Source organism: Colias eurytheme, chromosome 2, assembly GCF_061535395.1.
Source record: "Colias eurytheme isolate Ceu_HAF_F1 chromosome 2, ilColEury1 Martin Lab GWU primary, whole genome shotgun sequence".
Lineage (NCBI taxonomy): Eukaryota > Metazoa > Arthropoda > Insecta > Lepidoptera > Pieridae > Colias > Colias eurytheme.
This window is the reverse complement of record NC_142981.1, coordinates 10,794,409-10,815,489: the sequence shown is the minus strand read 5'-3', so window position 1 is coordinate 10,815,489 and position 21,081 is coordinate 10,794,409. Positions and strand designations below refer to the sequence as shown.

At 32.3% G+C, this 21,081-nt stretch overlaps 2 protein-coding genes and 1 non-coding gene across 3 annotated transcripts; 1 reads left to right on the top strand and 2 right to left on the bottom strand.

Annotated features, from left to right (window-relative positions):
- Positions 1-1,216: 1,216 nt before the first annotated feature.
- Positions 1,217-6,242, bottom strand: Ppt2 (palmitoyl-protein thioesterase 2). The gene is made up of 6 exons (XM_090108303.1): positions 5,861-6,242; positions 5,415-5,556; positions 3,578-3,685; positions 3,053-3,224; positions 2,254-2,355; positions 1,217-1,473 (listed from the first exon to the last, which is right to left on the bottom strand). The coding sequence occupies exons 1-6, from the start codon at positions 5,990-5,992 to the stop codon at positions 1,275-1,277; spliced, it is 855 nt and encodes a 284-aa protein (XP_089964429.1). The 5' UTR covers positions 5,993-6,242; the 3' UTR covers positions 1,217-1,274.
- On the bottom strand, positions 2,562-2,633 carry TRNAQ-CUG (transfer RNA glutamine (anticodon CUG)). Its single transcript has one exon. It is a non-coding gene; the product is annotated as a tRNA-Gln (tRNA).
- Positions 6,243-6,734: 492 nt separating the features above from the next.
- l(2)k09022 (HEAT repeat containing 1 homolog l(2)k09022) lies at positions 6,735-14,447 on the top strand. The gene is made up of 4 exons (XM_090115957.1): positions 6,735-8,069; positions 8,765-13,279; positions 13,454-13,873; positions 14,224-14,447. Exons 1-4 carry the CDS (start codon positions 6,907-6,909, stop codon positions 14,414-14,416), a joined length of 6,291 nt encoding a protein of 2,096 aa, XP_089972083.1. The 5' UTR covers positions 6,735-6,906; the 3' UTR covers positions 14,417-14,447.
- The last annotated feature ends 6,634 nt before the right edge of the window (positions 14,448-21,081 follow it).

Sequence of the window (21,081 nt, the reverse complement as noted above, 5' to 3'; positions counted from 1 at the left end):
TAAATTTGTTGCAAAACAATTACTTACATTAAAATTAAATACAACCTGTTTTTTCCATATTCTTATTTACAATATCGATTTATGCCTTTGAGATTCAATTAAAATTACATGCAATGTTAGATTAGTTTAAAATTTGCCAAAATCTCACATTTTTTTTTATTTTAAGTTAATTTTGGCATTTTATTTTTAATGCTGCGCATATATTTTTTTTTATCTAGTAATATGATGTCAATACAACTTTATTAAATTTAAAAATTACATCATATAAAAATAAATAAATTACGTACACAAAACAAAGATATCACAAAAGTGAATATTGTATATGATTCTATATCATTATTTAATCTAAAATCACTACTTTACCAGTATTAAAAATGAGTGAAAACTACATTATTACGATTGAACTAAGATCGCAAATCTAAAACAATACTTAATTTACTTGATTCAGTAATTTTAATCGTGAAATTAATGTATTCACTAGAATAGATTGGATGCACATTGAAGAGAACTTCAGAACAAAAGGGAAATTCTTTCAATATTTAGGAAATTTTCAAATATTGTGGTAAATGTTAAAATATGTACTTAATGACGTTTCAAAAGTGCTTCTAGAAGAAGTCTAATTGAATAAATAAATGTTTGAGTTTGAGTTTGAATTTAGCTACAGACAAAATGACACGTCATATCAGTTACAAATGACACATACAGAGTTATGCCTTATGCTATCCGAATGAAATCGGCCTATAAATTATAATCATCATCCCACAATCTATACATTTTTATGGTACAATTTACTAAGCGTCGGCACTTTACGTAAAATCGTTTTTTATTCATATCAGCCACTAACAGCCTCATTACAAAAACTTATATAGACCTGGTTGAAGTCCAGACTATAAACTCATGGTTTAATTTTAGTACAGAGGTTTTAATTTGCCCTTATTCATCGTCCTTGTCTATGGTTTAACGCTAAAACATGTTTTGTATAACTTTAACGACCATAGTTTTAATACGTTTTAGACCCGGTTTTTAAGTTTTTGTTTTGCACTAAGATGGTAAAAAACAATTAAGATTAAATTCCCCCCCTCCCAAAGCTCTTTTCACTAGCTACAATAAAATAGACGTGTGGCACTCGGGGACTGCCGCGGTAAAGGTATTGCATGCTATGCCTTCAAGCCACACCTCCGCCCGTCGGAGTGGGGAGCGTGAGGTTTTACGGAATTTCTCGATTCGGTCCCCGCGCTCAAGGCCCGCGATAGAAGCTATGCAATAGCATAAAATTAATCCAAATACGGCAACAAATAATCATCCACAATGCTCACATTCATGTGCCAATTGAAATGATTAACCCCGGGCACGGTGACCACGTGTAGACGTCCGCTCGTGTCGAGCGCTCGCAGCCCAATGCGGTCTAACGTGTATATGTCTTGACCGCGCATCTCTATGACCGTTTCGTTTGCGTTGTAGTACCCGAATTGGCTGAAAATATGAAAAAATTAAATTATACAGGTAAAGTTTATTTGTGGAAAGATCGAAATCTTAATGTATATAAATCTCGTGTCACAATGTTTGTCCTCAATGGACTCCTAAGCCACTTAACCGATTATAATTAAATTCGCACACCATGTGCAGTTCGATCCAACTTGAGAGATAGGATAGTTTAAACATGTAGGTACCACGGGCGAAGCCGGGGCGGACCGCTGGTTGCCATATAAATATGTTCATATTCACAAGATGTATTAATAAAAAAACTAAAGAACTGAACCGAAAAGAGGAAAGACAATAAACGGAAAATAAATTAAAAAATAAAATTATAATATTAATAATTGTCCTTTCATACTCCAAATAATGTTGTGCTAAGATTGTCTTACTATCCTATTAATCTATACTAATATTATAAAGCTGAAGAGTTTGTTAATTTGAACGCGATAATCCCAGGAACCGATTGAAAAATTCTTTCGGCGTTAGATATCCCATTTATCGAGGAAGATTATAGGCTATATATCATTACACAAAGACCAACAAGAGCGAAGCAATGCGGGTGAAACCGCGGGGCACAGCTAGTATTGTATAAATGCGAACGTTTAGAATAATGTATAAATATTTGTTATTGATTCACGCCAAAACAGCTGATCGGATTTGTATAAAATTTGGTAAAGATAAGTACAAATAATAATCTGGATAAATACATAAACTACTTTTTATTTAGGTACAACGCGTTTGAAGCTTCGAAAGTGAAAGGAAATTGTCGGTACTTACCTACTCTGCCAAGGAGTAATCACTTGATCGTCGGGCCCTCCAATGAGAACAAGCCTCTTCAAGCGAAGTAAATTTGTTTTAAAATCTTTAGATTTTTCTGATCTGAAAAAATTTAATATTTCATTGTAAATATAACAATATGGTGAAGGCTAATAGAAAAGAATATTGCGTTTATAAAACTTTGATTAATGTGAGAATTAAAAAAATCAATTATAAAAAATATAAGTACTATAAATATACCATATCCATAACTATAACTTAAAAAATATGAACGAAAAACAATTATAAAAATAAAAAATCAAAAGAACAGGTTCCACCGAGATTTGAACTCGGATCGCTGGATTCAGAGTCCAGAGTGCTAACCATTACACCATGGAACCATTGAGTGCAGCTCCGAAATTTTACATTAGATGCTTATGGCACATAAACACCATCAAATAGTGAACAAATACACATTTTACAATAATAATTAGGTATAATTATAATGTAGAAAATCTCTATCCATACTCCATACTAATATTATAAATGCGAAAGTAACTCTGTCTGTCTGTCTGTTACTCAATCACGCCTAAACTACTGAACCAATTTGCCTGAAATTTGGTATGGAGATATTTTGATACCCGAGAAAGGACATAGGCTACCTTTTATTGCGAAATATGTACCACGAGAGAAGCCGGGGCGGACCTCTAGTAGATATATAAAAATGAATGCCTATTTCTTTTTATTAAAAAAATATTATTTTTAATGTGAAAAAAAATTTAAAAACCTTAAAAGTTATGACAAAAAGGTTAAAACTTACACAATATGATTATTAATGTACGGTAGGTACACACTATATTTTTCATACAAGGGTTGATGATATGGATCCCTCCAGTAGTTACCTACAGAAGTATGTTGCCCAACTCGAGAATAAAACAACTCATATGCCGATTCTTTCACTAATCCTGGAAAGACGACGTGTAGAAAGCCGGCTGAAAATTATAGAATATTTATATTAATAATGAATTCAGAATTAAATCGTACTACATAGTTATGTATATAATATTCTTTTCAATGTAGAAAAGGTTAATTATCTGTGGTAATTATACATATTCAAGTTTTTTTCTAAACCTCAAGTCAATGAAGCACTTTATTTTATTAATCTATATTTAACAATATAAAGCTCTTTTTTTTGTAAGGACGCGCTAATCTCAGGAACTACTGGACCATTTTCAAAAATAATTTCACCTTTGCTTATTATGTACATGATGCCCAAGTGCAGCTGTAGGCTAAACAGATATGTGCAAAAATACTACCAAAATGGTTACAAAAGTTATATATTTACCTCCGTATTGTCCGGCCTGCGGTGAACTTAACGAAATAAAAGTATCAACAGACACATTAGGAAACGTCTGAACGATACCACGAGCTACCAAACCACCCTGGGAGTAACCTGAAATTGTAAAAATATAATTATATATTTAACTTTTATTATTCAACAATATAATTATTAAAATGCAGTTAGCTTGTGAAAGGTTTAATATATGGACGATAAAACCCCATGGAGGGTTGTCGCGTAAAAACCACAGCACAGTTCTTTGGCATATTACTATAAAATGATGTTACATATGTAATTTGTAAAATTAAATTGTAAAACTGACATGATTAAAACGAGCAACTATGGAGTTTCTTGCCGATTCTTCTCCGTAGATACTGCTTTCCGAATCGGTGGTAAATGTTAAAAATATGTACCTAATGACGTTTCAAAAGTGCTTCTAGAAGAAGTCTAATTGAATAAATAAATGTTTGAGTTTGAGTTTAGAACCTTGTTTTTTTGGATTACGACCTTTTATAAATGTTTTATTCTGTATTATAATTGGTACGAATATCAGCTTATAATGATAATTAATATCTTTAATGTATGTATAAAAATTCATAATTAAACAATTAGCACCAAAAATTCATAATTACACTATTGAAATAGTTTTTTATTACACTTTATTGAAGAATTAGTATTCTTACCTCTATTATAATAGTTGTAATAATACTTGGCCTAATTTAAATTTACAGTCAAGATAAACATTTTTTCTGTGATGTCATAAGAGTTTAAAAAAAGTTGCTAATATTAAATAAGCCAAGGGCATGTTATCTTAATTCATATTTTTATCTTAACATATTATTATATTTAACTGTTTATGAATACATGAGCTTGTTTATAATATAAAGTGTTGAATGAACAATAGGTTCATTGAATAACATTGCATAATGCATTTGCGTAGATGACTATTATTATAAACAAATATTTTATTTACATTAATAATATTTATCTCAAACAAAAGACGCTATCTTATCATGTTTTGTAAATTAAATTACACTGAACATATACAGTAATGCATATGATAAATATGGTTTAAATAGATAATAGAGTGGCAGAATTTATTTTTAAATTTTATATTTGGTTGTAAGATTATGTTTAGATTACATATTTGTTCCTTCCATGTTCTTATTTAATGTCAATATTCTGAAAAATTGTAAGCAAGCTCGATATAGTAATATGTATTATATATAGCAGTGATTGTTTCGTATGTCAGTAACAGTGAGTGTAATAGCTGCTAAAGATATTGTAAATTAGAGTCTGGCTTCGAGGGTAGCGACCCTGCCCTCGAAGCCAGAGGTTGTGGGTTCGATTCCCATCCAGAGCAGATATTTGTGTGATGAATATTGATGTTTGCTCTGTGTCTGGGTGTTAATTATCTATACACATAAGGATAATATGTATATTTAAAATTATAAAATATATGTATGTTTATCTGCCATTTGGTTTCCATAACACAAGCGAAAAGCTTAGGTCATGGGATCAGATTGTGCCATGTGTGAAAAATGTCTTGAAATATTTTATTTATTTATAAAAGTATTGATTAATCAGGTACTAAATGAGTGCTTTAGCAAGGGAGAAATGAAGATACTCTTAATCTATACTTATATTATAAAGCTGAAGTGTTTGTACGAATGCGCTAATCTCAGGAACAACTGGTCCGATTTGTAAAGTTCTTATGGTGTTAGATAGCCCATGTATCGAGAAACCCTATAGGCATATATCATCACGCTAAGACCAACCGGAGTGGAGCATTGCAGGTAAAACCGTGGAGCACAGCTAGACCTTAATACTTTTAATATCTTACCAATAAGATTAATCCCATCAGGGTATTGACTAGATATGTTTGCTACATCTTTCCCTATTTCTAGGACTTGATGCCACATGGTTTCCAAACTCGACCAGCTCTCAAATCTATTCACATTGTATACTTTTGTTCCAGGATGTTTCTGAAATAATTTAATTTATTTTTTATGTAATTGTAACTTGTTTATTTATTTTAGGACTCTATCCTGAATACCTATTAATTGTTCAAATTTTCGCATTTTGTGTTCAAACGGTATCTCTGCTAGGGAAATTATGAGAAAATATAGTTGTGAAATAGATCATCTGTTCCAATAATTTATTTTTTTCTTTATAATATTATCATGAATTTTATAGAATATTTTAACCACTAATAATATAGAAAAATCAAGCTTAGCAACTTAATTAGAGTGTGCAAACATTGCAAATAGATTTAAATTAAACAATTACCTCTTGTATCCTTCGCGAAATAATCTCCATGCTCCCACTTCCCGTCATTATTCCATGAATTAAAACCACGGGTTTATAAGCAAAACATTGCACGAAACACAAAAGCAAGGTTATAGCTAACTTTAACGTCATCTTCGTAATATATTACAATACGTAGCAGAACAAAGAAACTTTAAATTAATTCGTTTAGAACTTATTCTTCTAAAATCAGGGCCTAATAAAAAATGATTATCATAAGATCAAACGATAGGATACTGTTAGCTCAGCGTATTCATATCAATTTTAAATATACTTTATGATATTATCGCGTTAAAAATGGAATAAGAAAATAAACAACAGTAAGACGCGCAGCCTCCTCACAATAACAATACGCGAATGAAAATTTGAAGTTTTCACTTTTCAGTTTTGACTTTTGATTTTTGAAATTGAATTTGACTGTTGAGTGTTGACATGTTTTAGCAAACGTCAGAATAAAATGATGTTTGAGTTCAAAAACATTTTTTAGGGATAAGAAATTACAGAAATAAGAAAAATGGTCCATGAAAGCTGTACTTTTTAAACGTTTACGAACCTTATGATCACCTTAATGCGACGGGAATATAATTATTTAAAATCTCGCGAATATCAAAAAGGTAACTGAGCTAACTGATTTAAATTTCTATGAAATAAAAATTACTTAGGACTATATTAATATAATATACATTTTAAACCCATTTTAGAAAGGTCGAAGACGTTCAAGTTTTCGATCATAAAGGTAAATGTTATTGTCAAATGTCAATGCCATGCGTTCGGCGTTCCTTCCTATTGTCTTGCAGCTGTCACTTCCATGTGTTAAGTTTGTGTTGTCACTTGTCGTGATATTTATAAAATATTAAATTAAAAATTTACAACAAATAAACATTATAATACGTTAATAAGTAGCGGTTATAAGTTATTTCGAATGTTTAATTAATATTTAACGTAATTTAAATACAAGTGCAAAGCTGTGTATAACCTAAAAAGTCTTAACAAATAGATAGCTCTGCTTTCCGAGCAGTAAAAAGACCATGGCTGCTACATCCCTGAGTGAACAGTTGCAGAAATTAGCTGCACCGCAAACTTCAATCTACAAAGATAATAAGAAGCGAGTATCACTTCTATTCGATCCGAAAGAAGCAGCACTTAAGGATCGCGATACTTTCTATGAAATCGGTATCAGCGGTCTTAAAGAATTAATAGCGCTATACGAAGGATTCTGTGTCTATGAAGATTCATTATTCAGCCTCTCATCCAAGGATTTTGAAAGAGCGGTACAAACAAAAGAAGTAAATAGAAATTTAGACCAGACAATAGAGAAATTTCTTCTTCAACTATCGCCGTATTTCCTACTCCAATCATCGCACAAAGCGTTGGAATGGCTTGTTAATAGATACCACATTCATGAATACAACCAGGACGCAATAATGGCTTTAATTCTTCCGTACCATGATACAAAGATCTTTGTGCGGTTTGTACAAATACTCCACATTAAGTCGACTCAATGGAAGTGGTTGGAGCCAGTACAAACACATGGCGTTGCATTATCCAAGCTTACTCTCTATCAGCAGTGTGTTTCAAACACTTCAACATTGCAATTTATAGCCAAGACTACAGTTAAATATGTGACACAGTTTGGTGATAGAGCGACACACCTGAATACAGTTTTTGCGTTTTTCTGCTCATCTACAATTGGCACAATGAATAATGTTCACAATGTTTCTGAAGCTATTGTTAGTGCCTTGCTACCGACTTTGATGGAGGCATTAGAATCACAAGTCGCAGATTTCAGATCATGTGCATACGTCATATTCGGCTTCCTTATGACTAAAGGGAAGTTAAAAAATAAAACAATAAATGAAATTATTGATAAACTGTTAGCGTCAGAATTTGAAATTAACCCTGATGTTGTGCTACTGATAAATTTAATTTATGCAAATCAGAAGCATATGCACAAAATGTCCGAATTTGTTTTGAACAATATCTCTTCAGACACTATGCAGATTATTTGTAAATATTTGAAGGTATTTAGTGCGAAGAAAATTAATTGTCAGCCTTTTATACTTGCTTTCTTGTCTGGTGTTTTACCTCTTTTAAAAGATGGCACGGAAGGGTTTATGAAGTTTACACCTTTACTGAATATTTTGATGGATGAAGTAGACCTAAAAGATATGGGGCCTGAAAAGGCTATTGAGTAAGTTATTTTTCTTATACTACTAGCTTTCTGCCCGCGGCTTCGTCAGTGTTTTCAAAGAAAAACCCGCATAGTTCCCCTTCCCGTGGGATTTCCTGGATAAAACCTAGCCTAATATTAACTTTATTGCAATCGGTTCAGTAGTATTTGCATGAAAGAGTAACAAACATTATATTATGTACTTGTACACATACACATACATCCATCCTCACAAACTTCCACATTTATAATATTAGTATTTATAATATGTATTAGTAAGATAAGATTAACATAATCTTGATGCTGTTACTCTTACTCTGTATTCTATTTGGTTTTATGTGCATATAATAGAGGTGCTTTAACAATATAAGGTGTCACCACTGTAAAACAAAGGTTGGTTGTTTCAAATCAGGCCTTGTGATAGAACTTTTGTCTGCTTTGAAATATTAATGAATTTATTGAAGTTTTTTTTATTTTTAATATCCATAAATATAATAAATTACTTGATAAAATAACATATTGATTTAGGATAAAATAATACTTTACATTACTTAGGATTCAAATTATGTGCTTTTTTAATATCCATAAACATGGTAAATTACATTTAATAACATAGTTTTAGGACCTTACCTTACTAAGGATTCAATAAAATATATTTTTGTTAATAACATGCTTGTTTCATTCCAGTTTCAACAATTAATTTTGTCTTGTTGCAGATGTGTTCTGAATGCAGCTTGCTCATTGCGAAAACCTGAAAAACCATCAGCTGACGATGGAAGTGACATTGAAATTATTGAAGACGACAATGATGTATCTCAAAAACTTATTAATTGGTACTCAAATTTCCTCAAACAATTTGAAACTAAATACCCAAATGCTTTTGACTCAGTTGTGAAAAAGGAGATGAGGTCAGATAACAAAATTTCAGCAGAGCGGAAAGCAAGCCTTGCCAAAGTATTGGGTTTCAATCCAGCACTCGCGCATCAGTTCGGAGGAGCGTATCTTTTCGAAAATCTCAATCACGTTAACCCAGAAATACGTATAGAAGCAGTCAATTATATAACAAAAGAATTATATTCGCTTAAAATCAAGAACAAGGATTTCGTTAAAGATTCCATTATAAACCGGCTAAATGATGACGATCCTCATGTAGTGATGGCGGTTTTATCAATAGAGAATAAACATTTGAATGAGATTCTCAGTGACACAGATATAACTGACGCATTTTGTAATATTGTGTCGAAAACTTCTAAAAAATGGAAGCCTGTTATTAAGGCGGCGATTATGAAATTCTGTGTACTAGATAACCTACCAGTGAACCATGATACTGTAATGGCAATGATTCCACACCTCTTCCCATACAGTCCAGAAAGTAGTTTAAACACTTGGGAAATATTAACCTCTTCATGGGGCAAAAAGTTCGGCTTGAAGGAGAAAATTTCATGCAAAGAATCATTTTCTGACAATTCTCAAGTTCTTAGGCAGATTATTTTCAAAGCCCTATTTGTAGACAATGTAATTAATTTTGATGATATAATTGACATAACTCGGCTTAAAAAAGATAACACACTAGAGTTATGTTTTTATTTGCTTTTGAAGACATGTTCCATAGAAACGGCGAAAGCAGAAGATATTTTAGATATCCTTGACTTGCTTCTGGATTCTGTTCAAACGCGCACAATTATTTCAAGTGAAATAGGGACTACATTCACTAATGAAACAACTTTGGAATTTATTAAATGTGCAAAGCATGATAAGATATTGTTTGAAGTGTTGGCATACATTTTTATTAGAATTACTGATACATTAGATGTAAGTGACATTTCCAAGCCGTGGTGCAATGTTTGCGAAAATCCTAAAAATATATTAACAAGAAGGTTATTTGAACTTTATATTACTGGTTGCGGAATACCTGGATATAGTAAAGAGTACACAAAATTGCTCCAAAAACTATTTCAACAGTTATTCAAGAGCCCCAAAGAAAAATTCGAATACATTGCTAATATTGCATTTGGCCATATTCTGTATGCCGCTGACGCTAAAGACTTAATAAGTCCAGCTCTTCAACTAAGGTGTCTGAAGCTTCTCAATAACTTTATAACTGTTCAGAAAAATGAAACTTGGCTGTATGAGTCTGATGTTCTTATATTAGTTATTATTTTTGGGCTGAATCATCCTATTTCTTACATACGGGAAGCTATTTTTCAATTAATTGATCTGGTAATAGGAAAAGCTAAAGGCAATGTCATATATGTGGAATTAATTAAAGAATTAGCAAACCACAAAGAGCAGATGCTATTAGATCATGAACAAATATCCCAAGTGTTAAGGAAAATTCTAACTCAACAATCCATTGGAAGTAAAACATTCAAAAAGAATTGCTTGTTAAAATTAACAGGAATCTTAAATAATGACACACCAGCATATGTGAAATCAGCATTGGTAAAATTGTTTTCTGATATCAATGCCAACATTTATTCCCACATTGTGCCTTGCCTAAAAAGTTTGATAGCAACTCTAAAGAAAAATAAATCAAATGAGAAGTTCTCATTCAATATTTATGAGTCCAATTTATTTAACAATGTCATCAGTCAATTGAATGAACAAACCGTGTCGGCAATTTCTAAAGATGAAGTATGGCAGGTCATTGAGGATTGTTTAAAGGAGTATAAAGAATGTATATTGGAAGAATCTATGACTTTTACGAGTCCATGTGTACTCGTGTTTAAACAATTAAATGAAGATGTATTTGCTAAAGTCCCTGAAAATAGATGTTCTGATTTAATTAATCTAATAACTCTAGCTGGCGCGATTAGTAACAACCCCACGATTGCAAGTACAGCATCAAAAACTATAAAGAAAATGCAAATTAAACTTACTGATTTCAAACCGATTCTTGACAAAATGCTCAATGTTACTGATCCTGCTGACAATTCAAATAAGAAAAAGAAATCAACTGTATCTATGCTATCACATCATATAGTAGAAACTGAAGAGTGGCGTCTAGGTGTCACTCTACTTGAATATGTTCAAAACAAAAAGAAGATGAGTTTGGACAATAACTTTGTCTTCATACTTTTCCAGTTGCTTAAAAAATGTTTAAGATTTGAAGAACAGTCATATGTAGAATACACCAAGCAATTAATTCTGTCATCTATTTGGTACTATTTAAAGAAGTATGTTATCAATGAAGATGAGGACCAGCTCAAAGCTGTTAAGTCTATGTTTGATGTAGAATTAGTCGTCCAATGCATTCGTGGAACCCAAAATCCACAAACTCATCATCATGCGCTAATTGTACTATCTCATGCAGCTTATATATTACCAGAACAAGTACTTCATCATACTATGGAGATATTTACTTTTATTGGATCCTCAGTTTTACGTCACGATGACGCGTACAGCTTCCAAATTATAACAAAGATTATTGAGACTTTAGTACCCATTCTTGTTAAGATGGATAAAAGTATTAAAGATTATGGTGATGACGAACTGCGTCAGTTACAGAAACGAGTTGTCCCTGTTCTTCGAATCTTTGCAGATGTGGTGTTGCATGTTCCTGAACATAGAAGGTTACCTCTTTATAAGAAGTTGATCGAAACATTAGGGAAAGACCACTTTTTATGGGTTTTCATTGCTATCCTGTTCGAAACACACATCAGTCATTTCAACGATGAGAAGAAGAAAGATAAACAGCCCGCACGAACACTGGCCGATAAAGAGTCTCCTATTAACAGAATTGATTTCGCACAAAGTATTTTAATGGAATTCACTCCAGAAACTGCTTTGGATAACTTCATAAAAATGATTAAATATCTGAAATCATTGCCAGAGCAAAAGGATGAAGAGGCAATGGACACATATATTGATCCTTCCGCTATATTCAGTATAAAATGTCATTCGGCGATTCAATTGAGGCATTTCAAATACGTCATTGTTACTTTCCTTAATACTTGCTTAGCTTCCCCAGTTTTTGTGGAAAGATGTCATCAAATCACTGATTCAAGTATGGAGAATCACTATAAAGAACTGATTATAAATGTACTTACTTTCATTCAAAGTATAACGAAGATTAAAGATGAGAAGACAGCAAAATATTGGCGTGTGATGTTACACCATAGTTACGATTTATTAGATCATGCCAATAATTTACTATCGGCACCGATGTTCCTATCAGTAATAAGAGGATTGCTCAAACACACTCTTCAAACTGTACAGAGAAAGGCAATGGAACTTCTGAACACCAAAATTCAATGTAGCCCGGAAATGTTTGATAATGTAGATAAAGAACTGCTATTCTCATTACTTCCGATCTTACTGAGTATTGTCCAAACTATTGAGAATACATCTAACAATACAAATGAAAACGAAAACCAAGATTTGGAACTGAATCAGCAAACAGCATTATTGTCTTTGAAACTGCTCACTCGGTTGCTGGCTACTCAAAATCCTGAACCATTTAAAGCAGTTTTGGAAGTGGTTACAGATTATACTTGCAACACAAGCATATCTCCAAATGTAATGGCTTCTGTTGTTCTTTGCTTAGCAGAGTTATGTGGCAATCTAAAAGTTCACGCTCTAAGCTCACTCCGAAGATTCATGCCAGCTTTAATCAAAGTCCTAAAACGGCAGAGAGAAGCTGAAACACCAGAGTTGGTACTTTTAAGTACAGTAACTGCCATATCTAAAATCGTTGAAAGTTTGCCTCTGTTCTTAAGTCCATATCTCCAAAAAATCATTTACGAATATGCTATTTTGTGTGCCAAGTGGCAGAGTCAAGATCAAGAGTGTAATAAAGTATCGGCGATTGTTTCAAAGCTGGTAACTATCAAGAAAAAGTTGGCTAATTCGATTCCTCCCAGAGTTTTAATACCAGTAGCTAACGAGACGTATCAACTGATAATTAGCAAGCAGAAATATGATGTTGTTGGACCAGTTATGTCAGTTTTAGCTGATAGCTTTACGAATATAACCACTGCAGACTTCACAACATTGCAACAAGATTTGACGTCATTTTTCATAAGTGCGCTGCAATTGAGATGTGATGCAGGTGAACAAAATGTTGATGCTAATACAATTGACAAGGCAGAAGATGAAGTTGTTAATGCCCTGGTTTCTCTAGTACTTAAACTATCGGAGACCAGCTTCAGACCATTCTATTTCAAAATATATGACTGGGCCATTCGGACTAATATTGAGGGACATAAGGATCGAGCTATTACTTTCTATAGGTTTGTATATTTTAATAATATAATATTATGGATGTTTTTACCATTTTTTATGGACAAAATAACGTAAGCTTTACACACTTTTTTTAATTACCTTTGTTATAATAATAGTACTTCTCGAAAAATAACTTTGTATTATATTAAGTGATATGTTTCAATGAAAATTTTACTTTTCAGGGTGAGCAGTGCTATAGCAGATAAACTCAAAGGGCTATTCGTGTTATTCGCGGGACATTTTATAAAGAACGCCGCAGATTTACTAGACGCGTGTAATAATAGTAAATCCGAACAATTATACTTCGATTCAGAGGAAAAATGCATTATACTAATCAAGTATATAATAAAAACACTACATATAGTGTTCTTGTATGACAGTCAAAACTTCCTAGATAAGAATAGATTCGAAACACTGATGCAGCCAATAGTCGATCAATTGGAGAATACTTTGGGTGGGATTTCAAGCCTTAAAGAGAGAGCCACAGAGGTGATAATCCCGTGTGTGTCGCAGTTCGCAGTTGCTACAGGTGATGACTCGCTGTGGAAGCTTCTGAATTATCAGGTGTTGTTGAAGACGAGGCATAATGATGCGGAGTTGAGGTGAGTGTAAATTATATTATTTATAATTATAATAAAGAATTATTATTTTAAGATAACATTATCTAAGGCATAAGTGTTATTTTTAATATTATGTTCAAAACTTAACTTTTATCGTAATACAGACATAATACAATTGCAGTATTAAGTAGTATTTTACCAACTTTCCAATAAATATGATTTAATGGAAAATATCTTCGATTGGCATTTAAGTAGAAACCATAATATTTCGAATGTAGTCAAATTTAACAGTAGCAAAAGTCGAATGCTAATTATCCTTTCCACGGTTCTCACTAAATCTTAAGGGAAAGCCCTCTAGTATTTTCTAAATCATCGTATTAATTATATTGCAGATTAACAGCGCTCGATTGTTTTGTTGCCATGGCGTCACAGCTTGGTAGCAACTGGCTCCCTCTACTGGCGGAGAGCGTTCCGTTCCTCGCAGAACTGTTGGAAGATGGTGACCAAAGGATTGAAACTGCTACTAAAAATGCTATACGTACTCTGGAACAGATTTTGGGAGAACCGCTGGAGAAATACTTTTAAACTGTTTGATTAATAAATGTATGAACTGTCAGTGTTGTTTTTATTTAAAAGCTCTATTTTTATATGACACTACAATACAATAATGCGTAGTTGAGGTACCTTAATATCGTATTATGATATGCATATGTTAACATTGGTATAGGTACAGATGTAAACAGCAAATTGTAGTTTTCTGTAGCTACATATTTTATAATTATGTCAAAACTATTAACTAAGTACTTATGCATAAAATCATATAGAAATAACACGTTAATGTTTGCGTTTTCTTCTGATGGTATTTTATAGAAAATATTTGGTTAAAACTGCATAAATATCCAGAATACAAGATGAACGTAAGATATTCCATGTAAAAAGTTAAAAATACACCCAGGAAATAAATTTTAAAGTAACTTTATCGTCATTAAAAATACAGCGCGAAATATAACCTACCTATGTTCGCAAACTTATAACAGATCTCTGAAAGTACAATAATAAGTTTTAACGAGTAAAGTTTAGAATTAACCCCGTGTCTCACAATTACAAGATAAATTGATCTAGAATCTAATTATTATCGAGATATTAGTACTTTAATGGGTTTATAATTGAGTTTAGTGTTCTAATATAATTGAGCATGTGTGCTTCAAATCGTAGTGAATAATATATTAGACTTTTAATTTACTTTCGTGTAAAGTTTGATCAAATTAAGTATTCTGTGAGAGAGTAAAATAATTATTATCAACGTTATACGTTCTTACTCGACAAATTTGTGCTTGGGACCATGTTGACTATTTATGAAGGTTACAAGGTAGCATCATAATATTACTAACGCTTTTTTGTACCTACCATTTAGTGTGGTCGTAGGTATGTGTTTATTGCAGCAAACAATACCTATAGTATGTATTGTAGGTACTTAATCAAAATCAGCTCAATAGCTTCGCTCTAAGTAATTTATGAACGGAATTGACTCAATGAGCAAAGGGTATTTTTATTTAGACAAATAAAATAAATTTGACCAATTCAATTCACTCAGGGGAAATGTTTAACCGAGCTAAGTTTAGAGCGCGAAGTGGTAACAAACTAACAGACTAATTAACAGGTTTTAGACTAAGTTAGGCAGGTGGGTTGCCGGGTTGCAAGAGCCTAATTGCGGCAACTTTAACCGCTTTCAAGTCAAATGTTACACAACTCTTTGGATGAATAATATATTAGCGTGATGAATTTAATGATGCTGTTGACCTAGTTTGGACTGGAAGTTTGACGTAATTGTTTTTTGACTAAAATTATCACGTACTTCTGGAGCATGTAGATAGGTAGGTATTACGCGCTCTTTTGGGAACGTCTATGAATTAAGTACTTACCTATATTAGACTTTTTGAGGATTCTCGTAAGCTTTTTCTCGTATCTACTTTAAATTACACCCGAAATTTGTTAGTCAAATTGATTTAAAAAAAAAAACGCAATTTGCTACATTGAGACATTTTTATGTAGTTAAAAATATTACATACCTACGTATACAAACATATTATAGCTGTACCTACAAGCTACTCGTTTCTTAACTTACCTCCAAAGTTAGGTAGGTACTTTAAGATTTAGGTGCAGGCTGTAAAATTTTCCATTTTCAATTTCGTTTCTTGTTCGTTTCACTAAAAATCGCGTACAAAACTTTAAGCTCATTCTTTCATATGCAATAAAATTATCATCTATAACCATGGTATAACCTAAGAGCATTTCGACAGGTAAGCCATAATTCATTAGAAACTACTCCCGAAAATATACGAGATTTGGAAATAGTATCACATAAACAAGCCAATTCGTTATTGAGCGGTATAAATCAAATAAATTCGCTTTTCATTACGGAACATACGCTGAAGTTAACAGAATTTTGTTTGTGTCCTTGATTTACGGGACTTGGACATTGTTGGAGGTATGTTATTAATCTCTCTTTTATATAGACCTCGGGGATTTATAGTTAAATGTTAGATGATTTGGATGATAAACATGTAGTTAGTTACGTAGGTAGGTTTTTTTGATGTTGCCTGTTGAGGCTATAAAACGATATACCTATTAAGGATTTCCCTTCAATATTAATTTTAGGTACCTAGAAACTTACATCTCCTAATATGTAGATCTTATATTAAAATAGGTATATGATAGGTACATAACATGGCTTATATAAATGATTTTATAAAGATGACTATATTATAGATATCTACTTATATATCGAATGAAATCGACCTACTCCAACCGAATATCTAAGCGTCCCATCATGGTTGTTAGAGAAAAAAAAAATACCGGCCAAATTGAGAACTTCCTCCTTTTCTGAAGTCAGTTAATTATTTAGGTATAATATATTATTGTTTTACATTTAACAATAAATTAAAAATGTATTTTGAGAGTACTGAAATATAGTCTGAAATACATAAACACCAATGAATATAATGTAAATATCTGCCAGTCTGACTGCAGCTCTGCGGCTTGATTTGCATCACAAGGATCTCTGTGTCTAAGTTACGTAGCTTTTAGAATATTCTTAAGATATCTGCATTTCAGATTTGAGTGCTATTATAATATAAACTATATTATTTTGATAGCAAATGTAGCCTGTGGTTTAGTATTGCAAAACATGAGGTAAGTCTATTACACAATTTTTAATTACCTTCTGCCCGCGGCTTCGCTCGCGTATTCAAAGAAAAGCCCGCAGTTCCCGTTCCTGTGGAATTTCCGGGATTTCTTAAGCTACCTACTTACATACCAAATTTTATTGTTATCGGTTCAGTAGTTTTTAAGTGAAAGATAAACAAACATCCATCCATCCATCCTCACAATCTTTCTCGTCTATAATATTAGGTAGTAGAATTATTCATGTATCTATATTTTACTTGTATGTATATATATATATATTTATTTGTCTTGGCATAAACGCAATTGTATTTATATGCTTATACTAGCTGCGTTCCGCGGTTTCACCCGCGTGGCTCGCTCCTGTTGGTCTTAGCGTGATGATATATTATAGCCTATACCTAAGCCTTCCTTGATAAATGGGCTATTTAACACCGAAAGAATTTTTCAAATCGGACCAGTAGCTGTAGTTACTGAGATCAGCGCGTTCAAACAAACAAACTCTTCAGCTTTATAACATTAATTAGCATTGATTTAATTTAAAAAATATTTTTATATGCTACACGCATCTATCCAATATGTAGGTCAAACTCAATACTAACATGTTTTTAAGTTCCTTCCATAATTCTTGAATAATATTCCGCATTTCCACAAAAATATATGCAAAGAAAAGGATAAATTAGGAGTTTCCAAGTTTTCGTTAAAATATGAAAACGAAACTTGCTTGGTTTAACTTTAAGTAGGTAGAATTCACTTTTTTAATATATTTTCAGTCCATTTTTTTAACAGATAAAAATATTATCGATATTTTGATAAAAGCGATTCTTTAATTTGTTCATTAAACGTTTGTAGCACAAGCTCTATCGTAGAGCCGTAGCCGTAGCATATTTCGTAGCAAACTTCGTACTGCATGATTGATTTTCCTCCTACGGTAGATTCTTTAATAAGTAAACCACTATAGTTAAATTATCATATTTGATTCATATATCTATTTGATATCATAACTACTTCAATCAATTTCAATTTCATTCTATTCCAACTTCCTCTTTAAATATAATCGGATTATAAATAAGTGAAGTCCCGTGTCCCCAAGTGGGGTAAGGGGCGGATGCATTATACATCTGTTTCACTGATCGATTTTCTTTAGGGACAAGTAGGTGATCAGCCTTCTTTGTCCTGCCAGACCTAGACATTTTATTTTTCTTCGTCTCCACCAGGAATCGAACCCAGGACCCCTCGGTGCTGCGTTCACGCGTCAACCACTGTACCAAGGAGGCGGAGGCGGATTATAAATTAGAGTCATATAAAGAGTTTCTTATAAGTATTACTTTTTGAAAGTTTACGCAACAAATAGATAAGATTCGATAATATGTAATTACATAATATTATGTTTATTCATTATTAACAGTTATATAGGCAGGAACAAAATTATTATTTACCAAGGAACGTATAAATGTTTATAAACACATTGTACATCTCAATTGTGAATACTAAAGCGAAATGAGTGTATTTACATTATTCTGTTACAGTTTACATTCGCTAATTACGTACAATAACATGACTAACAGTGTTAATTAATCACCCTATTTTAGTCCATGTGCCGTGAGATTTTCAACTAAATACGTAATTTAACTTTTACAAGCATTCGCGTTTGAATTGTGGCTTAATTATTAATTACGTTAGGAACTTAATGAGAAAATGATTCGCTTATTTTCAGTCATGGAGATGTGTGACTTTAAAGTATTAAAATAGTTGTATGTGGTAAATATTGAATTTTTTTAAGGTTTTTTTAAGGTAATAACAAATTTTATGAAAAACTACTTGATCGTTTTAATAATAATATATTTTATCCTTGTAGTCCATGTTTTTATAGATATAAATATACAATTTTTAATACAATAAAACTAAAAATAGGTTCTGATTTTTTTGTTCTGATTTTTTTTGACACGAGCTAAAATTATTCATAACTACATAACCAAGTCGCCCACGTAGACCCGAAATAAAACTAATAAAACATACAGCCTCTATCATAAAAGTAGTTGTATACTAGTGAAATAATTTTCAAACGTAATCAATGGAACTGTGTATTAAAGTTTGGTTCTTCAAATGAACTTGGATGGGGGTGAAGGTAGTATATTCACTTTCAATTAATTACTTTTCTATAATATATTTTATATTTATCCTATTAACCACATATACACATTTTCGTATTGTTAAAAAAAATAAAACTTAAACATTATAACATAGGTAACACATGTACTTTCAATTCGACCTCATAAAGCATATCCATACTAATATTATAAATGCGAAAGTAACTCTGTCTGTCTGTCTGTTACTCAATCACGCCTTAACTACTGAACCAATTTGCATGAAATTTGGTATAGAGATATTTTGATACCCGAGAAAGGACATAGGCCACTTTTAATTGCGAAATATGTACCACGGGCGAAGCCGGGGCGGACCGCTAGTTATTAAATAATCCAAAACCACTCATGAACTCATCTTCAAGTACAAACACAGATCACAACTAACTCTAGTTACTCAAAATTAAATCCGACCAAACAAGAAACGCTAGCGTATCAGGCCAATTCAAGTTGAGTGTTTAACTTGCAGTGCATCTGCAATTCAGTTGCAATTGTATTAAGTGAATTTACTTCTAAAACTATTAAGGGTATACAATCGTAGTGGGGCAGATGCTGATTTCAGCGGGCAAAGCCGTTTTATGTACCTAATGTATTATTACTTTGGAAAGACTACTGTTGGCTGTAGTAGAATAATTCGATTTTTTTAGTATATTTATTATATACTAGCTTTCCGCCCGCGGCTTCGCCCGCGTTTTCAGAGAAAAACCCGTTCCCGTAGGATTTCCGGGATAAAACCTATCCTATGTCCTTTCTCGGGTATCAAAATATATCTATACCAAATTTCATGCAAATTGGTTCAGTAGTTCAGGCGTGATTGAGTAACAGACAGACAGACAGACGGAGTTACTTTCGCATTTATAATATTAGTATGGATTTTCTTATTAGTTTATATAGGCCACCCTGGGTCATAAACAACTCGACTGATCGTGTTTTAAAATAAAATAAAAATAAATTTAATATCCATGCATTTTATTATGAGAAAAACTATCATTAACAACTTGTATTTAAGCTAAACTTATTAAAAGAAGATAATTCCTTCTGAAAGTCCTTCAGCCACGTTTCATAGAGATTTGGAAGGGGTTAAGTGTGTTGACCTTGACGTCACTGACATGTTAATGTGAGTGTTAAATAACATGACGTGTCGTGTCCAAGAAGCTTATATCTAATACACTGGAGATTTATCCCTTTCACACCTAACTTGGCAAGTGGGTGTGAAAGGGATAAAAAAACATACAGGCGTTATTCAAGGTCATATTTTTTTGTTACAAGTTAATGTTCATACTGAAATCTCCAGTGTATTATACCTATATATAAGCTTCTTGGTCGTGTCAGTCTGGTGTTAATATATGATTGTAAATAAACACTGTTTTATGAGAAAATTGTTTTATTATTAGTACCATTATAAGTACTTAATTAGATAAAAATAGAAAATTTTAATAACTTCTTCGTCCAAAGTTTTCACTTAAGCCGTCCCAATTGTTGTTTATTTTTTGAACACAAAGAACAAATATTTTTTGCTCTCTCAATAGAGAATAATGTTTTCTTAGCTTTTCTATTTACTAGAAAAGAATTATGATACGATATCACAACATTTCTTTAATAATTTTCATTCAAGAAAATCGATTATGGTTTACAAGTCATCAGAATATCATTACACCTTTAAAATAAGGCCCCGTCTGGGTTATATATAGATTGAATTTTGTTGCTCTCATATCCTTTGACTCGCTCATTCATAATTCAATACCGAATTTGTCGCTCAACCCGCAAAAATGAACATATGAGTCTCACGCAAGTCTCACGTACAATTTTTGACAAAAGAGCGCTTCAAGTTATGATTACTAATGCTATGATTATTGTGTGTAAAACATGAGCATGCCTTTTTAATGTACAAGCTGTGCCCGCCGGTTTCACCCGCATTGCTCC

What these genes read in the sequence shown, in the direction of transcription:
- Ppt2 (XM_090108303.1), bottom strand. Translation starts at nt 5,992, where the DNA reads ATGACGTTAAAGTTAGCTATAACCTTGCTTTTGTGTTTCGTGCAATGT. An exon ending in TGATGGGATTAATCTTATTG is followed by an intron (nt 3,686 to 5,414) that starts GTAAGATATTAA and finishes TTACAATTTCAG; the next exon opens with GTTACTCCCAGGGTGGTTTG. An exon ending in TACATTAATAATCATATTGT is followed by an intron (nt 2,356 to 3,052) that starts GTAAGTTTTAAC and finishes AAATTTTTTCAG; the next exon opens with ATCAGAAAAATCTAAAGATT.